The sequence below is a fragment of the Gadus morhua genome, chromosome 3, assembly GCF_902167405.1.
Source record: "Gadus morhua chromosome 3, gadMor3.0, whole genome shotgun sequence".
NCBI lineage: Eukaryota > Metazoa > Chordata > Actinopteri > Gadiformes > Gadidae > Gadus > Gadus morhua.
Window position 1 is genome coordinate 19,739,149 of NC_044050.1, and position 17,886 is coordinate 19,757,034.

The 17,886-nt window shown below is 44.9% G+C and overlaps 4 protein-coding genes across 4 annotated transcripts; 3 read left to right on the forward strand and 1 right to left on the reverse strand.

Moving 5' to 3' along the window:
* Nucleotides 1–2,828: 2,828 nt before the first annotated feature.
* actb1 (actin, beta 1) lies at nucleotides 2,829–6,211 on the forward strand. Its single transcript, XM_030351415.1, has 7 exons — nucleotides 2,829–2,965; nucleotides 3,706–3,830; nucleotides 3,943–4,182; nucleotides 4,624–4,870; nucleotides 4,978–5,169; nucleotides 5,283–5,464; nucleotides 5,583–6,211. Exons 2-7 carry the CDS (start codon nucleotides 3,708–3,710, stop codon nucleotides 5,724–5,726), a joined length of 1,128 nt encoding a protein of 375 aa, XP_030207275.1. The 5' UTR covers nucleotides 2,829–2,965; nucleotides 3,706–3,707; the 3' UTR covers nucleotides 5,727–6,211.
* An 821-nt stretch (nucleotides 6,212–7,032) lies between these two features.
* fbxl18 (F-box and leucine-rich repeat protein 18) lies at nucleotides 7,033–11,837 on the forward strand. The gene is made up of 7 exons (XM_030351414.1): nucleotides 7,033–7,211; nucleotides 7,684–7,875; nucleotides 7,980–8,329; nucleotides 8,551–8,686; nucleotides 8,764–9,854; nucleotides 10,165–10,383; nucleotides 11,079–11,837. The coding sequence occupies exons 1-7, from the start codon at nucleotides 7,158–7,160 to the stop codon at nucleotides 11,233–11,235; spliced, it is 2,199 nt and encodes a 732-aa protein (XP_030207274.1). The 5' UTR covers nucleotides 7,033–7,157; the 3' UTR covers nucleotides 11,236–11,837.
* A 119-nt stretch (nucleotides 11,838–11,956) lies between these two features.
* Nucleotides 11,957–13,595, reverse strand: LOC115539860 (stonustoxin subunit beta). Its single transcript, XM_030350703.1, has 4 exons — nucleotides 13,365–13,595; nucleotides 13,088–13,145; nucleotides 12,925–12,966; nucleotides 11,957–12,697 (listed from the first exon to the last, which is right to left on the reverse strand). Exons 1-4 carry the CDS (start codon nucleotides 13,395–13,397, stop codon nucleotides 12,177–12,179), a joined length of 654 nt encoding a protein of 217 aa, XP_030206563.1. The 5' UTR covers nucleotides 13,398–13,595; the 3' UTR covers nucleotides 11,957–12,176.
* A 189-nt stretch (nucleotides 13,596–13,784) lies between these two features.
* ptcd1 (pentatricopeptide repeat domain 1) lies at nucleotides 13,785–17,607 on the forward strand. Its single transcript, XM_030350697.1, has 8 exons — nucleotides 13,785–14,338; nucleotides 14,477–14,617; nucleotides 14,732–14,950; nucleotides 15,052–15,153; nucleotides 15,241–15,957; nucleotides 16,059–16,175; nucleotides 16,407–16,589; nucleotides 16,705–17,607. Exons 1-8 carry the CDS (start codon nucleotides 13,865–13,867, stop codon nucleotides 16,957–16,959), a joined length of 2,208 nt encoding a protein of 735 aa, XP_030206557.1. The 5' UTR covers nucleotides 13,785–13,864; the 3' UTR covers nucleotides 16,960–17,607.
* The last annotated feature ends 279 nt before the right edge of the window (nucleotides 17,608–17,886 follow it).

Consider the following 17,886-nt stretch of genomic DNA (forward strand, 5'->3'; position numbering starts at 1 on the left):
TGCAACACCCTTCCTGTGACAGTATTTGGCAACTGAAAGAAATAAAAGTTCCAAAACAGACAAAAGATCAACAAAACGTGCAATCCCAAACAAACATGGGAATTCTGTCATGCAAAGGAATGGGATAGGAAAAGGGGAGAGGTCTATCTAAAAGCTTTTGCATTTTCCCATAGCTAAAGGCCACGCCTTCCTTCCTCTGTTTCTCAACTCTGTTTATGGAACTCAATTGGAAGGGATTGGTGGGGGGAGGGATCAACGGAGGGGTATTTCACACAAGGCCAAAATCACACAGTCTTGCGGACGCTGTCCTGGTGGTTGAGCAAGTGACCAAACAGGAAATAGGAGTAGAGAATGATAAACATGAAGTAAGGTGTGGCAATAGAAAAACAAAGATAGGGCGGTAGAAAGGAGAAGGGGGTGTGTGTTGCAGTGGTGGTACCTGTATGCGGCTTCTTCCATATATGGTATTTTGCTCCAGTCAGAGCTGGAAACCGGTACTCTCAGTTTCTTTGGGTCTCCATTTGAACAATGCAGGGAGGAAGTGTGTGTGTGTGTGTGTGTGTGTGTGTGTGTGTGTGTGTGTGTGTGTGTGTGTGTGTGTGTGTGTGTGTGTGTGTGTGTGTGTGTGTGTGTGTGTGTGTGTGTGTGTGTGCGCGCAAGTTTACACACACATTCACACTGCAAGGCATGAAAAAAATGTTAATCATTCAGAATATTGAATAATGTTTATGTGAGATAATACCTGTTTTGCTCTTCTTTCAAGTTGTGGATGGTTTTTCCTCAAGCTTTTTTTGTTATGATGGAACTGGGACGTAGAAGAAGAATATAGTTTCAAACAACTTCACAGTCAATCTGCCCTGAAAGACGAAGAGGTTCATCTATTTCCTCTGATCGGTCACATGATCATAGCTGAGCATTCTTCCCCCATGTGACCTACTCCAATATTTCCTTATATGGACGTCGTCCAAAGAATCTCTTAAAGAGGTGGCTGTCCACAGGCACGTTTCTCTGTGTGTGTGTGTGTGTGTGTGTGTGTGTGTGTGTGTGTGTGTGTGTGTGTGTGTGTGTGTGTGTGTGTGTGTGTGTGTGTGTGTGTGTGTGTGTGTGTGTGTGTATGTATGTTTTGGGAAAGCCTGGAAAGATATTTCCCTGATTAGCTAATTATTCCAATCTATGTCATATTTCTACATGCTCTCATTCAACATATGTCAATGAGATTGTGTGTGGTTGTGTGTGTGTGTGTGTGTGTGTGTGTGTGTGTGGGTGTGGGTGTGTGTGTGTGTGTGTGTGTGTGGGTGTGCGTGGGTGTGCCTGCTTTTTGTGTGTTTGATCCATTATAGTCACTTCCTGTGTGAGCACTGTGTAAAGTGCACTTCCTGCCTCTCCTAGTGGGCTGGATCTATATTTCCTTATTTGGAACGCATACGACAGTGGGAATTCTCTTAGTAAGGTTATGGGCAAAGTCTACTGCCCTTATTGAGCCAAAACCGCTTCCTTACCCAACCCAGAAACCCATGTTCAAGGAATCGTTGAGCTTCGTACAGGGCTTACTGTCATTCTGTCAATATCCTCCAAGTTAATGTTATGCTTGTACATGCATTTTCAATGTAAGCATTTCCCTCCATTTATATATATGCTGTGTATGTGCGCTGGTGCAGGTGTACATTCACCTGCACACCTACCTATTATGAAACACAGTAAGGCGTGTCTGCATTAAAAGGTGATTATCTTGGTACCAATCTATGTGCTTATAATAAGATGAGTCACTTCCTGTTGCCGTTGACAGGTAGCATGACACATGGCACACTAGAAAGATTTGTGCCAACAGATGTCAAGCTTTTCCCCTAAACAAGCACCACAAAGGAAAAAAAACCAATGTCACAACCAGTACAGCTGACTCACTGATTGAGGAAGGCAAGATTATACTCATGAGATGGCCAAGAGGTGAACAGTCTGACTAGTGATTACGGTAACCCATATCCCACTCCTCCCCCCCCCCCCCCCCCCCCCCCCCCCCGCAACGGAGAGAGACAGGCTGATATGGACCAGCGATGTGTAAATGTGTTAACAGTGATCAAATTACTGATATGTAGGCTAATCCCTTTCTGTCTGACTCTGCCTATGTGTTCAAAGATGAGCCAGAGATTCTTTCAAAAAATGCTGGCTCATTTCATGCAGGTCATTGATGTTGACATGGATGTTGTCATCCCATGTTACACACATTGTATTGTTTGCATTTGATTTTAATCATAACCCTGTAAGTGATGGGTCACAAAAATATCGCTAGCATGTCAAAGATTTAGAATAATTATTCATTCATTCGTTATAAAATGCAACACAGATTGCCAACACTGCGAAATACAATGCGATGCAAATTAATGAACCTTGTTCAACTATGTTACGGCAGAGTGAGCAGTGTCACACGACTCTCCACACCCTACACGTTTCTGTTTCAAATTGAATTGGATGATTCATTCTTGCTGAGTATGCATATTAAATCCAGATAGACACATAAACCCTTAGCTATAAATTCATAAATTCTGTTATCAACAGCTGACCACGAATAGATTAATCTGGATTGAATCTGGAATTCAACGTCTTTTCCTGAAGCATAAATAATGATGTGGTGCACATTTCCAAATATGATCTATTATGTATAATTTGTTAGGAAACACTGAAGAGCTTATCTTATATTTTGTACTGTCAGTGATCACTAACATTTTCTATGGAGACGCTTTCCTCTTGTCACGACACAGACAATTTAAATGCGCCACACCTAGTGGACGCATCTGAACCAATCAGGAAGCGCTGTGGGTCAAGTTGCCTTTTATGGAAAGGGGCTGCGGCAAGAGTTCCCATAAAACCCTGACAGCCGCTCTTCATTGCAGTTCACTTGTGATCTTGCGCTAACCGGCGAGCTACTTTCTCTCCGAGCAGCCGAGGCTATTAACTAAACCAAACACAGGTAAGAAGTCCACATTGTTTCTACTCGGGATCTTTTAAGACCCTCAAGTATTTGTTTTTGTCTCTATTGTGCAAAGAATGGGTTCTAACGTTAGCCATCTGTACTTTCGACTTCATTAGTTCAAGAAACCTTACCGTCTTATGTTAACTGAAACCTTCGGTTGGTTTACTTTTGCAGCAGTTGTTTCAACTGTAACCAAGTGCAGTATTTGCGGTCTCGGGTATTGAGATGATTAATGGGGAAAGATTGACTGATCTACGTTAAAGATGTAGTGGGATCTGGCTTCCTCGGGGTTTCAATTGTAATTTATATGCATAACTGGGTTCGCCCTGTGATAAGCTGAGGAATGTCTTCATTTTGGTGTTGTGAACGTGTGATGAGTGTATTGGTGCTATGTAGCATATTGGTATGAATTATTTATTGGTTTATGCATCTCCATTGGGAGATGTAAGGACTCGTAGTATTTGTATAGTAGGGGTTCTTTAACGCTAACAATGTAGATTAAGTGACAAATTGGGATGGATCGACTGCCAAACGTGATGCCATCCTTGGCTGCGCCGGCTATTTCCTTATATGGCAATGGCGAGTCCAAGTATAAACAGCCTTTGTTACTTCACGGTACAGCGGTCTCTATCTGCAACAGCGATGCGACATCCAGCGCCTATTATTTTGGTCACAGTTGAATAAATGTAACGAGCCAATATATTTACTTTAGACCGTTCTCTCCATCCCTCTTTTAGACATGGAAGATGATATCGCTGCCCTCGTTGTTGACAACGGATCTGGCATGTGCAAAGCTGGCTTTGCTGGTGATGATGCGCCACGTGCTGTGTTCCCCTCCATTGTTGGACGCCCAAGACATCAGGTAAACTTACTTTCCATTCCCACAAAGTTGAAGCGAGTGAACACAATCCCACTGGCTCTACATTTGACAGTACCATTTATATTTATTAACCTTCGTTTGTCGTCCCCTTCAGGGTGTGATGGTTGGTATGGGTCAGAAGGACAGCTATGTTGGAGACGAGGCACAGAGCAAGAGGGGTATCCTGACTCTGAAGTACCCCATTGAGCACGGTATCGTCACAAACTGGGATGACATGGAGAAGATCTGGCATCACACCTTCTACAACGAGCTCCGTGTAGCCCCAGAGGAGCACCCCGTCCTGCTCACAGAGGCTCCCCTCAACCCCAAGGCTAACAGGGAGAAGATGACCCAGGTAACCAGCTCATTCTCAAGTCTGCCTTCACCCCTTTCACTTTCCTGCTCTCTTTAGCCTTTCTGATGCTGACCCAGTCCCCTGTTGAAACATTCACTCTCCAGGTTTCCTCTTTCTGAGCTGATCGTTCACGTAAGATCCAGGGTTGTATCTGCACTAATCTGAAGTGTTTGGGAAAAGTAAATGCATGGTTACTTCAGCCTTGCAAGGTTAACCAATTGACTAAGTTAATAAACTGACTGCATGATGTAGTTGTTTGCAGTCTTAACTGCATTGGGATATGAAACTGACCTGGCAAGCCTTTGTACCAGACTCTGGTGGATCCATTTAATTGTGTGGAATGTTGAAGCGACAAGTCAAGGTGTTTTCACTCGGGTTTTATTTTGCATACATGCCTGACCACTTTGTAGACAGGACTAACCGGCCCCCTCTTTCTTGCAGATCATGTTCGAGACGTTCAACACCCCAGCCATGTACGTGGCCATCCAGGCCGTGCTCTCCCTGTACGCCTCTGGCCGTACCACAGGTATCGTCATGGACTCTGGTGACGGTGTCACCCACACAGTGCCCATCTACGAAGGGTATGCCCTCCCCCATGCCATCCTCAGGTTGGACCTGGCCGGCAGGGACCTCACGGACTACCTCATGAAGATCCTGACCGAGCGCGGCTACAGCTTCACCACCACAGGTAGGCGCTGACCTGCAGCAGATGAGCAGGATATTTGGTGATGAGTAAAAATGTGTCACCCCAACACTTGTTGCCCTGGCTAAAACGATGATTGCTCCTGCCCACAGCCGAGCGTGAGATTGTGCGTGACATCAAGGAGAAGCTGTGCTACGTGGCGCTGGACTTCGACCAGGAGATGCAAACCGCCTCTAGCTCGTCCACCCTAGAGAAGAGCTATGAGCTTCCCGACGGGCAGGTCATCACCATCGGCAACGAGCGGTTCCGCTGTCCCGAGGCCCTTTTCCAGCCCTCCTTCCTCGGTAAGGCTGAGGGACTATAGCTAAAAGGATGACATATCATAGAGCGTTGACCCACAGCTGTACATCAAGGGGTTGCACTACTTGAGCTTGACGCCAACTTGACCTCCTCACAGGAATGGAGTCTTGTGGCATCCATGAGACCACCTTCAACAGCATCATGAAGTGTGACGTTGACATCCGTAAGGACCTGTACGCCAACACTGTCCTGTCCGGCGGCACCACCATGTACCCCGGCATCGCCGACCGCATGCAGAAGGAGATCACCTCTCTGGCCCCTAGCACCATGAAAATCAAGGTAAACCCGGTTTCCCCTCACTATTGGCTAATTTGGTGTGCACGACTAGTTGCTTCATGGCTTTTTTTTTTTTATGCTTTTGTACTTTATCTTACCCGGTTCTTCTCTACCCTTCTAGATCATCGCCCCACCAGAGAGGAAGTACTCCGTCTGGATCGGAGGCTCCATCCTGGCCTCCCTCTCCACCTTCCAGCAGATGTGGATCAGCAAGCAGGAGTACGACGAGTCCGGCCCCAGCATTGTCCACAGGAAGTGCTTCTAAATGAACTGATCCCTCTCCTGCTGCCCTCCATCACACGCCCTACTCACAACTATGGTTCTGCACATGCCTAGCCCACTATGTGTGGGCAGAGCCTAGAGCCACACCCATCCCCCCACCCTGCTAGTTTACCTCATCGCTACGGTACCATACCCCAATGGGGAGAATGCAATAGGGAGTAGTTGATTATCCCTGTGGGTGAGGATTATAATGCCTGTTTGTCAGTCATCCCAGATGTTTGTTACCACCTTATTTGCCTCTATGAAGGTTCATTCCCTGGTTGGCGTTCTTTCCAACAGTTCTCTAGTATTGATATGTAAATTATGTAATCCAAACTTGTTTTGTATGTTCAGCGTTAAGATACATGGTCCAGTTGGTCATAATGCAAAAGTTGACGCTTTAACCTGGTCTTAAGGTGTTGTGTGGGTGCGTTATGCCTCTGCATATGAAGAATGAATACAAATAAAGAGCACATGTATGAAAAAAGATTTCCTCTTCTTCCCCTGATTTTTGTGTTCAAACACTATGCAACATTTGAGAAACTCTACATCTCACCTGATGGCTCGACAAGTTAACTGTCCCATCTGCTGTACAGTTTTATGCTGGCCCTGCCAGGCAGAAGTAAATCAGGTTGAGACAATTGGATGTACAAGCTGCCATACTTGTCTCACTAGCCATTACTACACTTATTTGGCATTGGTCCTTTGTCGGATGCCTCGATGGCCAAGGTTTTCGTTAGTCAATGGTTCCATTGACATGATCAGGGAAAATGCCGTCAAACTAACAAAAGTAAATATTGCAATCGCTAGATCAACTGAATTGCATAATCTATTAAAGTGAGATATGCTCTTGTCTTCTGTTACAACAGCATCTAGGCCTACTTGCTGGCCTCCATTGTACATTTATTTTTATGGTGTATGCATCTTACACATGCTCGTGCCATCATAGTATAAAGGAGCTACCACAAACTATTTTAATCATATGGAAGATAAATGGTTAACTGAGTATTTAAACGGGCATGTAATTACCAAGTATTTACTATTTATATTGCATTGTCAGGTAAGTCCATTTTGAACATCGTGGTTGCAAGTTGCAACCATGCGGGTCGCAGGATGGGCTTGAAACTTACTCACAGGCTGAGGCTACCGTTATTTTGATATATTTGAATATTAAAACTAGTGGATAATATCCACGGGCTACCCGTCCTCATAATAAATCCCTGGAGATTGTCAGTAGTACCCGATCCGCAGACACCCAATCCACCGGCCGGCCCGACGCATGCGCGGGCATCTATTGCCGTGTCAGGAAGTGTGTGCGTCTCTGAAAGTCTTCCGAGTTTCCCATTCACCAGCAGAGGAGCCAATTCATATTTTACAGCATCCATAAGCACCTCCGTAAAACGTGTATTTCTTACTTTATATCTTCCGTATAAGGATGAATTCGACTATAACGGAAACTCTGGGAAATGTGGACCACCCGCGCGTACAGGTCAGTTCTGTTGACAATAAAACGGCTTGGATCAGCTACTGCTAGGGTTACTTACAAGCTAATTTTAGCTATCATGTTGGTGATTTTGCCAGGCTGTATATTATAGTTATTGAAGATATGACACTAACTTTAGACGATGAAATGCAAATGTCCTTTTCGCCTGATAATGGATAATTTAGTTGATAGCTTGCAATCCCTTGTGAACAGTTTGATTAATACAGCCATTTAGCCAATTTTAAACTATACCACAATAGTTCATGTAAAACAAAATTTAATCAGTTTCTATCTTCTAAAAATACATGGTCCTGGATCATCTCTCATCGCAGACAGATGTACCTGGCGTTCACTGAAACTTTTATGAATAGCATACGTCAACTGTCTTATTCTTAACCATTTAGAATTATGATAGTAATAATAATAATTATTATTATTATTATCCCATCTTGTGTATCTGTTTTGTTGTCTTTCCTAGGACCACTGTGAGGAAGATGTGATGTCCTCAGTTGGAATTTCCAGCCTGTCTGACGAAATCCTACTATGCATCCTCAACTATGTTCCTGTGTGTGACCTATTGCTAAACGTGGCACGTGTCTGCCGCAAGTTGCGTGTGCTTTGTCAGGATAAGACCCTGCTGACACATGTTTGTCTATCAGAAGAATACACGGTAGGGCTTAGTATTTATAATGACATTTACACAACTTGCACTGAAAGACATATGGGATTGTTTCGACACTATTACATTCCGTTGTTATGATTCTTTGCCTCTAGGCCAGTGATCTATCTTTCAGGCATGTGCTGAAGCAACTAGCCAGTCAAGTGCAGTCGCTCAGTCTGAGTGGCTGCTATTGGCTCTCTGGCTCCACCATGGAGCATCTTGCTCGCTGCCGGGCTATCAAACGGCTGGACCTCACTGGTTGTCGTCTGACCTCCCTTCGACTCTCCCGCCTCCTGGAATCCCTCTCCTGCCTCAATTCGCTTGCTTTTGATGTGGCCCCTGGTTTCAACTCAGCACAGCTGAGTTCTGAGGCTGTTGATTTGCTGAGCCGCCTGTCAGAGCTGAGGCAGACACTCCTCACTCCCAGTTATGGCGTGGTGCCCTGCTGCTCCCAGCTACGCAGGTAACCCTGGCAACCTCTGGCTTCTTTTATCGGGGTCAGGGTGAGGCTTGCTGGCTTGTTCAATCGAAGTTGACCATGAGGCATTTGGTTCCTGTTCCACCGACCATACCAAGTGTGTGTGTGTGTGTGTGTGTGTGTGTGTGTGTGTGTGTGTGTGTGTGTGTGTGTGTGTGTGTGTGTGTGTGTGTGTGTGTGTGTGTGTGTGTGTGTCATGTGAACAGATTAGCACTACAGTTTGATATCCCAGACGTGACCAGAGAGGGCATTGGTGTCTGCTGCCAGTTAATGGTTGGCCAGAGTAGTGTGCCACATTACCAGCAGCTGGAGGAATTCAGTGCAAAACTGGCACCTGGAGAGGTGAGTGTGTAAATGAAGGCATTGCATATCATTACCTATACAGTATAATAATTAGCCATTCCTGTCGGTGTTTCCAGGTAAACCAGACCCTGCTCCTTCTCTACCTAGCTGTGTTCAGCGTTCACGTCCCAGAGCGCCTGAGAGTCTTCCTGGTGTCTATTCCCGGCCCCAATCCTGCCCACTGGCCGGCCGCCACCCCGCTGGCCCACTGCTTGGGCAACCACAGCAGCCTGGAGGCACTGCAGCTCCCCCGCTCGTGGTGGGACTCCATGTCGCTAGAGCGGGCGCTGCGGGGCAACAGCCCCAAGCACCTCAGCTTCAGCCGCTGCCCGGCGCTGTGGACGCAGGTCTTCCGGTCTCTGCTCGAGGGTGGGGTCCGAGACGCAGCGCGACTCGTCAGCCTCAATCTGAGCGCGACGAGCCACAGCCTGTACCCGGAGAGCAGCGGGATACGCGGGGGCGAGGAGCAGCTGGGCGCCAGGACGATGAGCCGACTGGTGAGCGTCTGTTCAAAGCTCCAACACGTCAACCTGATGCACAGACACTACCATCACGAAAACACACCGGGACTCGACGGGGAGCCCCACCTCTGTGCCAGCTTGTCCCGACTGCAGCATGTACGCTCCCTGGCGCTGCCCGCCTGCGCCCTCTCCGACGGATGCAGCAGCCGCCACAGCACCGCTCACACAAGCCCCTCCTCGTCCCTGCTACGCGGCTTGAGGAAAGCTCCGCGGGTCGGTCTCCAAGCCTACAAGCCGTCCGAGTCCGAGCCATCGTTACCCAGGGACAGCACCTCGGGGCTGGCGCAGCTGTTGTCCGGCTGCCCCTTGTTAGAAACCCTGGAGTTGATCGGCCCCGGGTTCATCTCCACGCTGCCCCGCCTGGAGCCGTGCACGCGGGCCTGCATAGAGCCGCGCGGTATGTGTGCCTGGGCCCGGTGCGTGGGAGACTCTCACGTGGCGGCGCTGCAGGTTCTGCCCAGGCTGCGGCGCCTGACGCTGGCGGGGCTGCCGGGGATTCACAAAGGGACGGGGCTGATCCCGGTGGCCAAGCACTGCCCAAACCTCCAGGCTTTATCCCTGGCTAACCTGGGCTGCCTGAAGACGATGAATTACACCGCGTCGCTGATGGACACGCTGCGGCTGTGCACGCAGCTGCAGGAGCTCAGGTGAGCGAGGCGACGGTGGAGGTGTGTCCAGCTCTGAATGAATGCAAGCCAGGTTGTCAGGGGCTGTTTCAGCCAATTCAATTAGTTGTAGCTCATGAATGATTGATTTTATGACGGCTTATTTCATTTTCAGCCAGCCAATACATTTGTATTTGTTTGCGTGTTATATTTTTGATATTTCATGCATTGAAAAGGAAATGGCATCCAAGCGTTTTACTGCACACACAAAGGTTTGAATATGTGTTAACTTAAGAATGTTTGGCCAAAGCATCTTTTAACTAACTTCTTCTCTGTGCCTCCCTGTCTGAAGGTTAGAGCAGCCTTACCTGAGTGCCAACGCGTCGTTCTTTGAGGCTCTCTCCTGCTGTTCGCGTCTGAAACGCCTCTGCATCATTTCACGCAGTGGAACTTTTGACCCCGTTGCCACGGAAACCTTTGTGGCTCGCTGCCCCAGCCTTTGCGTGTGCCACATATTCATGGGGGGGACCTTGGTGGCCTGTCGCACGCTACAGAAGGTGTTAATTGACAGGTCAGTGTGTTGTCGAGGACGTTATATAACATAGTGAGGACCTTCTACATCAGCATGTCTATATTGAACTTGCCCGAGAGACGCAAGAAACAGATTTCTAGAAGCCAATTTATGATGATTTAATTTGAAAAACAATAGCCAACGAAACCGTAAACTAAGTGATTCTATGCTCTAAATTCTAATCTAGTTCACAGAAGAGCTATACTGCCCCCTTGTGGTCATGTTAAGTAACGCATATGATTATGAGCAATCTGCAAGACCTGTGCTGTAGACATGGACTTTCCTCTGAAGTCCAAACCAGCCTTAGGTTATCTGCTCTCATATCTTTAAGGTGCAATAGATCCGATTTGATTAAATTCTTAAGCAGGCCAAAGTTATCTGCTCACGTCTCAATGGTGCTGTAGGCTAGATTTGAGAGCAAAAGTGAAACAAACCAAAAAAGTCCCTTCTCTCTCTGCTCCCTTCCCCCATACTGTGATTGACATCAAAGATTGATTCCCCGAACCGATCAGGGTGCCTTTGTTGATCAGGAATGAGCGGTGTGGTGTCCAAGATTTAAATGAGCTTGTACAGAGGCAGGAGCAGTCAATTCTCACAGAGCATTTAGCTCACTAAGAGCTAAACGCTAACGTCTATGCCATTTCTAACACATTTCCCTCAACCAAAACCATCCACCCCTTTATGTTCCCTGACAGGTATTCAGCTGCGCGGCCCGCCCTGAGTGTGGTCATCTTCCCCCTGCAGCACGAGGACCTGGCACTGGTCATCAGAGACACTCCGCTCACCCTCCTGGACAAGATAACGCTCTTCCAGAGCCGTGTGGCCCAGACCCCCCTCCTCGCGCCCTGGTGACACATCTCTGTGACCTGCTCTCAGCATGAATGTGGTCAACAGCCATTGCAGGCATTTGAATCGATGCCCTGCCATTATTTATATATCTATATATATATATATATATATATATATATATATATATATATAGATATAGATATAGATATATATATATATATATATATATATATATATATAGATATAGATAAATAAAAGAATAGTTCCCAATGGCTCAGAGTTTCAAATGTGCACGGCTGAATGACTTGATTGTTACCTTTCATGATGAAGTAAACAAAGAAACCTTTAAGTTGCAGTGTATTTCAGCTCAAATGATGCGTGGTTGGAAATTTGTAATGATTTAGTGTTTAGGTTCAAGAATATTTTGGGGACAAAACTTCTGCACAGCTGCTTGAGAATTTTTTATATTATTAAATAAAATTGATGTCTCCTAATTACTCGAGCAATCTGTTGCAACAAAGTATTTATCTGCGAATGAAATGCACATTAAATGGCAAATTATATGTTTAAGGTGCCATAATTAGGAAACACAGGATACTTATGTGTTTACGGACTACTTGAATAGATGTTGTATACAACATTGTAATAAACTATAATAACTGACAGTCAATTTTTCAGTCTTTTTTTTAACCTTTTGTCCTTGCAATACATTTTAGTAGAGTAAACATGCAATGTAATGTATGTTATGAAAGATGTTCACGTATTTTAAGAACAGAAGAAAAAATAAGCTTTAGCAGGATTTGTGATACATTTTATTTCGAAATTACAGTAATATGCATTATGGATAAAAAAAATATAAGATCAATATATTTTAAGTTACATTTTACCCTGATAGAGAAACCCTACAATTTTCCTGACAATTTTCCCTATTTGTTCTCCCTCCAGTGCTCCAGTTTAAATCCTGAGCCTTGAGCCTTTATTGAAAAAACGGAACCATTCTGTCATCACCTCAGATCACACAGATCAGCGTGGTCGGCAACCCACAACCCAGGGTAGAGGGGCTTCATGAAAGTGGTCTGGACTCTGTGAATGAGGCTCAAAGTGTCGCCGGAAACACTGTAGAAGGCCAGAACACCTGCGCTGTGATCCAGGTACACAGCGACTCTTGACAACTGATGCTCCGGCAATGAAATCTCAACATCATTGTGGCGGAAACAACGGTTGTTTTTATTCAAATCCAAACTCCAGGAATTCTCATTGCACCCAAACGCACACTCGTGGTAATAGTCTGACCGGCCAATGTCTTCATAACACACCGCTATCTCTATTGAACCGGTCCACTCTACCTCCCAGTAGGAGCGTTCGGACAGATGTTCTTTACACATCACCTGCCAAAGATGGGTGAATCTCTCAGGGCGGTAGGGATAGTCCTGCACTTGATCTTTAAGTTCCACACTCCTATTTCCCTGGGAAAGAGAAAGCTCTCTGTATGCTGTGTTCGGGTCAAGTGTGAGGTGACGGTAATCTGGGAGGTTAGTGGAGGGAGGCTTGATTAGAAAAGGTATTGCAACGATGCTTGTATATTTAGATTTTACCCTCATCTCTTTTGTCCATTTAGTTTATTGTTTGGAAGATTTACATGAATCATGGGCTTACCAAGATTATTGTTGCATTTCATCGACACTGTACATTTCTGTGATTACAATTTTAGTAGGGCTATTACTATATACCAGACATCAAAAAAAGACTCACATTTTACAAACTCAGCTCTGGTCTTGAGCTCCAGTTGATTCACTACAAGAATAAACAAAGTGAAATTAATGACATTAAAATATGCTAACGATTAGGCCTACATACTATTTAAAGTATGTTTTGAAAATGCACTGATTATTTTGTGTTTTTTTGGACGGTTTACCGGCAAAAGGTGTGGTTGTGGAAGCTGGCGCTGGTTGGTTGTCTTCCATTTGTCGAATCTATTAAAGAGGAGTTTTTGGAATTAAACGTGAGCCCATTGCAATGCAGAAGAATGAGTTATTTTAGCAGCTAAATGTTATTTAAATCACTGATTAATTAACTACAACAACTTTTATGCAGGCTAGTCTGTGACAAAGAACATTTTTTATTGTCATACATTGTGAAAGTTCAAACTGCGTAGGCTATTGTATACGGAAAAAACACGCAATCTGACTCACCTCAGGGCAGGGCTGATGGTTGCTCCGTTTCATTGTTATATGTAGACATACAGTGGTCCTGCAGTTTAAGATGGACAATCCGTTTACTAGACACTACTTGAAGCGTACGACTAAACTGCATCTCTAGAACGAACTTATCTCTAGAACGACTAAATTACATTCTGGTTGTCCTCCTTTGACCAGTGGCATGAATGAGCTGTTGACAATTTGACAGGCATACTAATCAATCTATTATAGGGGTAAAGAGTAAAACATTGGTGTTAAAGCCTATATATAATATAAGCTAATAACATCTAGCTGCTAACTTTGACAATCTAATTCCTCAATTGAGGATATCTTTCGACACACATATTCCATTCCAGCAAGATTTATTTTGGATATCCAAATTCTTAGCTCGATAATTGACTGCTAATGTCTTTATGTCACCTCTACTGTATTGCATGCACGTGAGCTTGCTAGCCTAGCCGCTCTTTACAACGTTGAGTTAGTTAGCTCCCAAGATGTGGAACTCTGCTGCTTGTTCGTGCATGCGAAGAGTGAGTAAGATGTTAGTACAATCCACCAGATCCTACCACGTCTACACAGCTAAAAGGAGTTCATCTGCCAAAACGCTATCGCATTATCCCTGGTCGCCAAATCTTTTGTTAAATGATACTTCTTGGATTATCAGTGAAGTGACCAGACACAAGTCGATCCTCTCAGCATCCTTCGGAGATCTGAACCCCTTGACAGATACTGCCAATGCGACTGACCAGGTAGATGGTGAGGGTCCCGGAGAGCAGTTTGGTACAATATCTAGTGATATTGGTGCACGGAGGTCGTTCCAAAAAAGTAGCCCAGAAATACAGAATCAATGTTTCCAAGAGGAAGACGGCGAGGATGAAGTTAAAAGAAGGAAACCTTTCATGGCCAAAGGGAGGAATACGACCTATTGGTACTTCCTACAGTGTAAAAACTTGTTAAAAGAAAACAAGGTCAGTCTGTCATCATTTTACCCTCACACGATCAATCGCAATCGTGCAACCTATTTCCTTTCAAATGATCAACGTGTATGCTGGCCTCATTGCACCCATTTCAATTATGGGTTGTTGCTGTTTTCATTTCTATCACAGCTTCAGCAGGCTTTGGATCTATTTAGCGGAGACATGTTGAAAAGAGAGAGGTTACAGCCAGAAGAGTATAACTACACCATCCTTATAGGAGGTTGTGGTCGAGCTGGACAACTAAAGAAGGCCTTCAAACTGTATAATGATGTATGGATGCTCTACACTCCCTTATACATCCTTTTCCATGTGTATAGTTTATGACCGATAGCCATTCAATGGCTTACTATTGTTTACAGTAATTAGCTTTTGTGTTTCTTTCAGATGAAAAAACGGTCCCTGATTCCAACAGATGCTACATACACTGCCCTGTTCAATGCCTGTGCTCAATCGCCATCGAAACAAGCCGGGCTCCAGCATGCATTGCAGTTGGAACAAGAACTATGTCGCAAAAACCACCCAATTAGCACTATCACATACCATGCCCTCCTCAAGACACACGCCATAACAAACCACCTTCAAGCCTGTATTCACACAATCCGGGTATGTTTAATTGTATCAGTTCATTTCATTGTTCATTGTTCATTCATTGTAGGGGATTGTATTCATGAATAATTTATAAATCTGTGTGTGTTAATGTTCAGGAGATGATGAAAAACCAACATGTGGTGACTCAGGAGACATTTCACTACCTGCTTATGGGCTGTGTAATGGATAAGGAAACCGGGTTCAGACAGGCTCTACAGGTGGGAACTGTCATGCATGTGCACAAATCGAACAGAACTATTGTTATTGCTGTTGTATGACATTGTTTGTACCTGTCTTCCCTTTAGGTTTGGCGCCAAATGCTTCGTTCAGGGATTTACCCAGATGCTAAAAATTACAACCTACTTTTGCGTACCGCAAGGGATTGTGGGATTGGTGATCCCACCACTGCTACAAGCCTTCTGCTGAGCCCTGATTGGGCTGATCAGAAGGGCCAGGGTGCGGCTAGCAAGAGGTATAGGAGAGGAAGCAGGGATACCATAGACCTTGACCAGTTGGAGAGACAGTTGTTTCTACAGCCTGGAGCAGGTGGCGACCGCATGTTAACCACTGACGGGAATGACCAAAAAGGCAGTGCACATGTCACAGTTGCAGAGATGGTGCCCTACAACAGCTTACCAGAGGTCCACCGCATGGTTGTAGTTGAGGGAGTACCTCATGACTCTCCTTCTTGTCAGCCAGTGCCCGTAGTGGAGCCCCCTAACCTGTTGGAGCTTTTTGAGAGGAGGGGAGGGGCCACGGTGTCCATCGGCACGGTGGACGGCGCCACTGACCGACTGGCGCTGATAGGTGGAGGTAAAGGTTTCCTGGACAAGATGGTCTCTAGCGGCCTCAGTCCGGACCTCCGAACCTTGACCCTCCTCGCCGATACCATGGAGCCAGGCATCCAATCGCTGCAGATGCTCCTACAGGGGGCCAAGCTGCACAAGGTGAAGCTCGACGTAGCATTCTTCAATACCGTGATTCGCCGCTCAGCTAAAGCCGGTGACCTGGATGCAGCAAAGGTACAAAACCACACACTCGGCCACCCCTCAACCCATAACCAAATACCAAGGTAATAGATCACATATTCTATGTGTATTGACCCTATCCTCCTTTTTCCCAGGCTGTTTTGCGTGTCATGTACCAGAGACATGTAAATACAGACGTGCAGACTTACGGTTGTCTTGCTATGGCATGTAACCAGAAGACGGATGGTCTTCAGTTGCTCAAAGACATGGAGGTGAGGACGCATTTCAGTCCTCAAATGAATGCTTCTAAAGCATTGAGTCACCTAAGGGAATAATGTTTTTATATTTAGATGCAGTAGCCGGCATCTGATACTAATACCGGATGCAGAAATAGTAGAAATCTCGAATGCTCGTAACAATAGATGATACCTTTTACCTAATACTAGTAGTTATAGTGGCACTAAAGAATATACTATAATGCATGGTGACTTTATTTCATGCAGGTTGCCAGATTGAGGCCTAATGTCCAGGTATTCTCTGCTCTGATTGGGCGGGCATCTCGGAGGCTGGACTACATCTACCTGAAGTTACTACTGGAAAAAATGGCTGAATTAAGAGTGTGGCCTAACGAGATTATCATCAAACAGCTGGAATTTGCTGCACAGTATCCCCCTAGCTACGACCAGGTAGGTCACTGTGTCTTAGATATAACAAAGCTTTAACAAAACCTTTCATTAATCATGTGCTATTAATTATTCATTTTGTTTTCATTTCACTCCTCTTTCTTTATCTCTCTCTCAGTTCAAGAAGAGGAACAACTACCTGATTCAAATTGATGGTTTCCGTGGTTACTATCAGCAGTGGCTTATGTCCATGCCTGCCGCCAAGGGGGCCGATACAGAGCAGACAGACGGACAGGCTGGGACAGACATGGCTCCAGAACAAGAGCAACCTGAGACTGATGGAGTGAACATTAAGCAGATGAACCAGAAGGCGGCATCGAGGAGATTTAATTCTAGAAAGACAAGCGGGCAGAGGAGCACGGCCTCAATATAAAACACTTGCAAAGGAAATCGGGGGAAAACCTTTTGGAAATGTACTTTATTTAAATAGGGTCAAAGCTGTGCCTCTTTGAGTGTAAATGCTGTGTATTTATTTATCCAGCCATCTAATTGGTTGGACAAAGTTTATTAAAATCTACGTAATGGACCTGTATGAATTGAAGAAAAAACCACTGACACTTTCAACTGAACTATCCTATATTTACGCATAATTGGAATTCTGCATTTTCTCTGCATAAAATATTTATGCGCCATATTACATAAAGAATTGCATACTTTTGAGTCTTTTTCTTTTTTGTACTGTTGATTTGCCTTTTTACAGTGTTCTGCTACAACATTCAACAAATAAAAGCTGTATTTTTATTATTTAACTTTGCATATCGTCACCCTCTTAAAGTAATGGCCTAAGTCACCTTTTTGCCAAAATGATTTTCTTGCCTAAATCAGCTCTTTGTGATGCTAGCCACCTCTGGTAAAATCCCCAACATCCTCAGTTGAACAGATCATGTGATCCTACCCGTTTAGTGTAATGGCCTATGTCAAGAGTGTGAATTAGGCCAATTTATTTTGCCTAAGTCACTAGACAAGAGTGACTTAGGCAATTTTATGAGCGTTTCAAGATGGCGGCCACTTCCAAAAAAAAGAAAGTCTACCAAGCTAGTGAAGTTATTGCCATGATGCAGGACTCGTTCCATACTGGTAAGTGATAAGGTTTACTATAGGCCTACCCTTCCTCATGGTCTTTTACAGTAGTGGGGAAAAAAATAAATGCACTGTTTTGCCTCACTTATTCCAGAATTAATTCGGCCCAAGTCAGGTTCGAAATTTAGTAAATCACAAAGGCATGTTCATAAATTGGCCTAAGTCATCTTATCCTCTTATGTTACACAATTGACTGACATCATTATTTGTATATCAATAG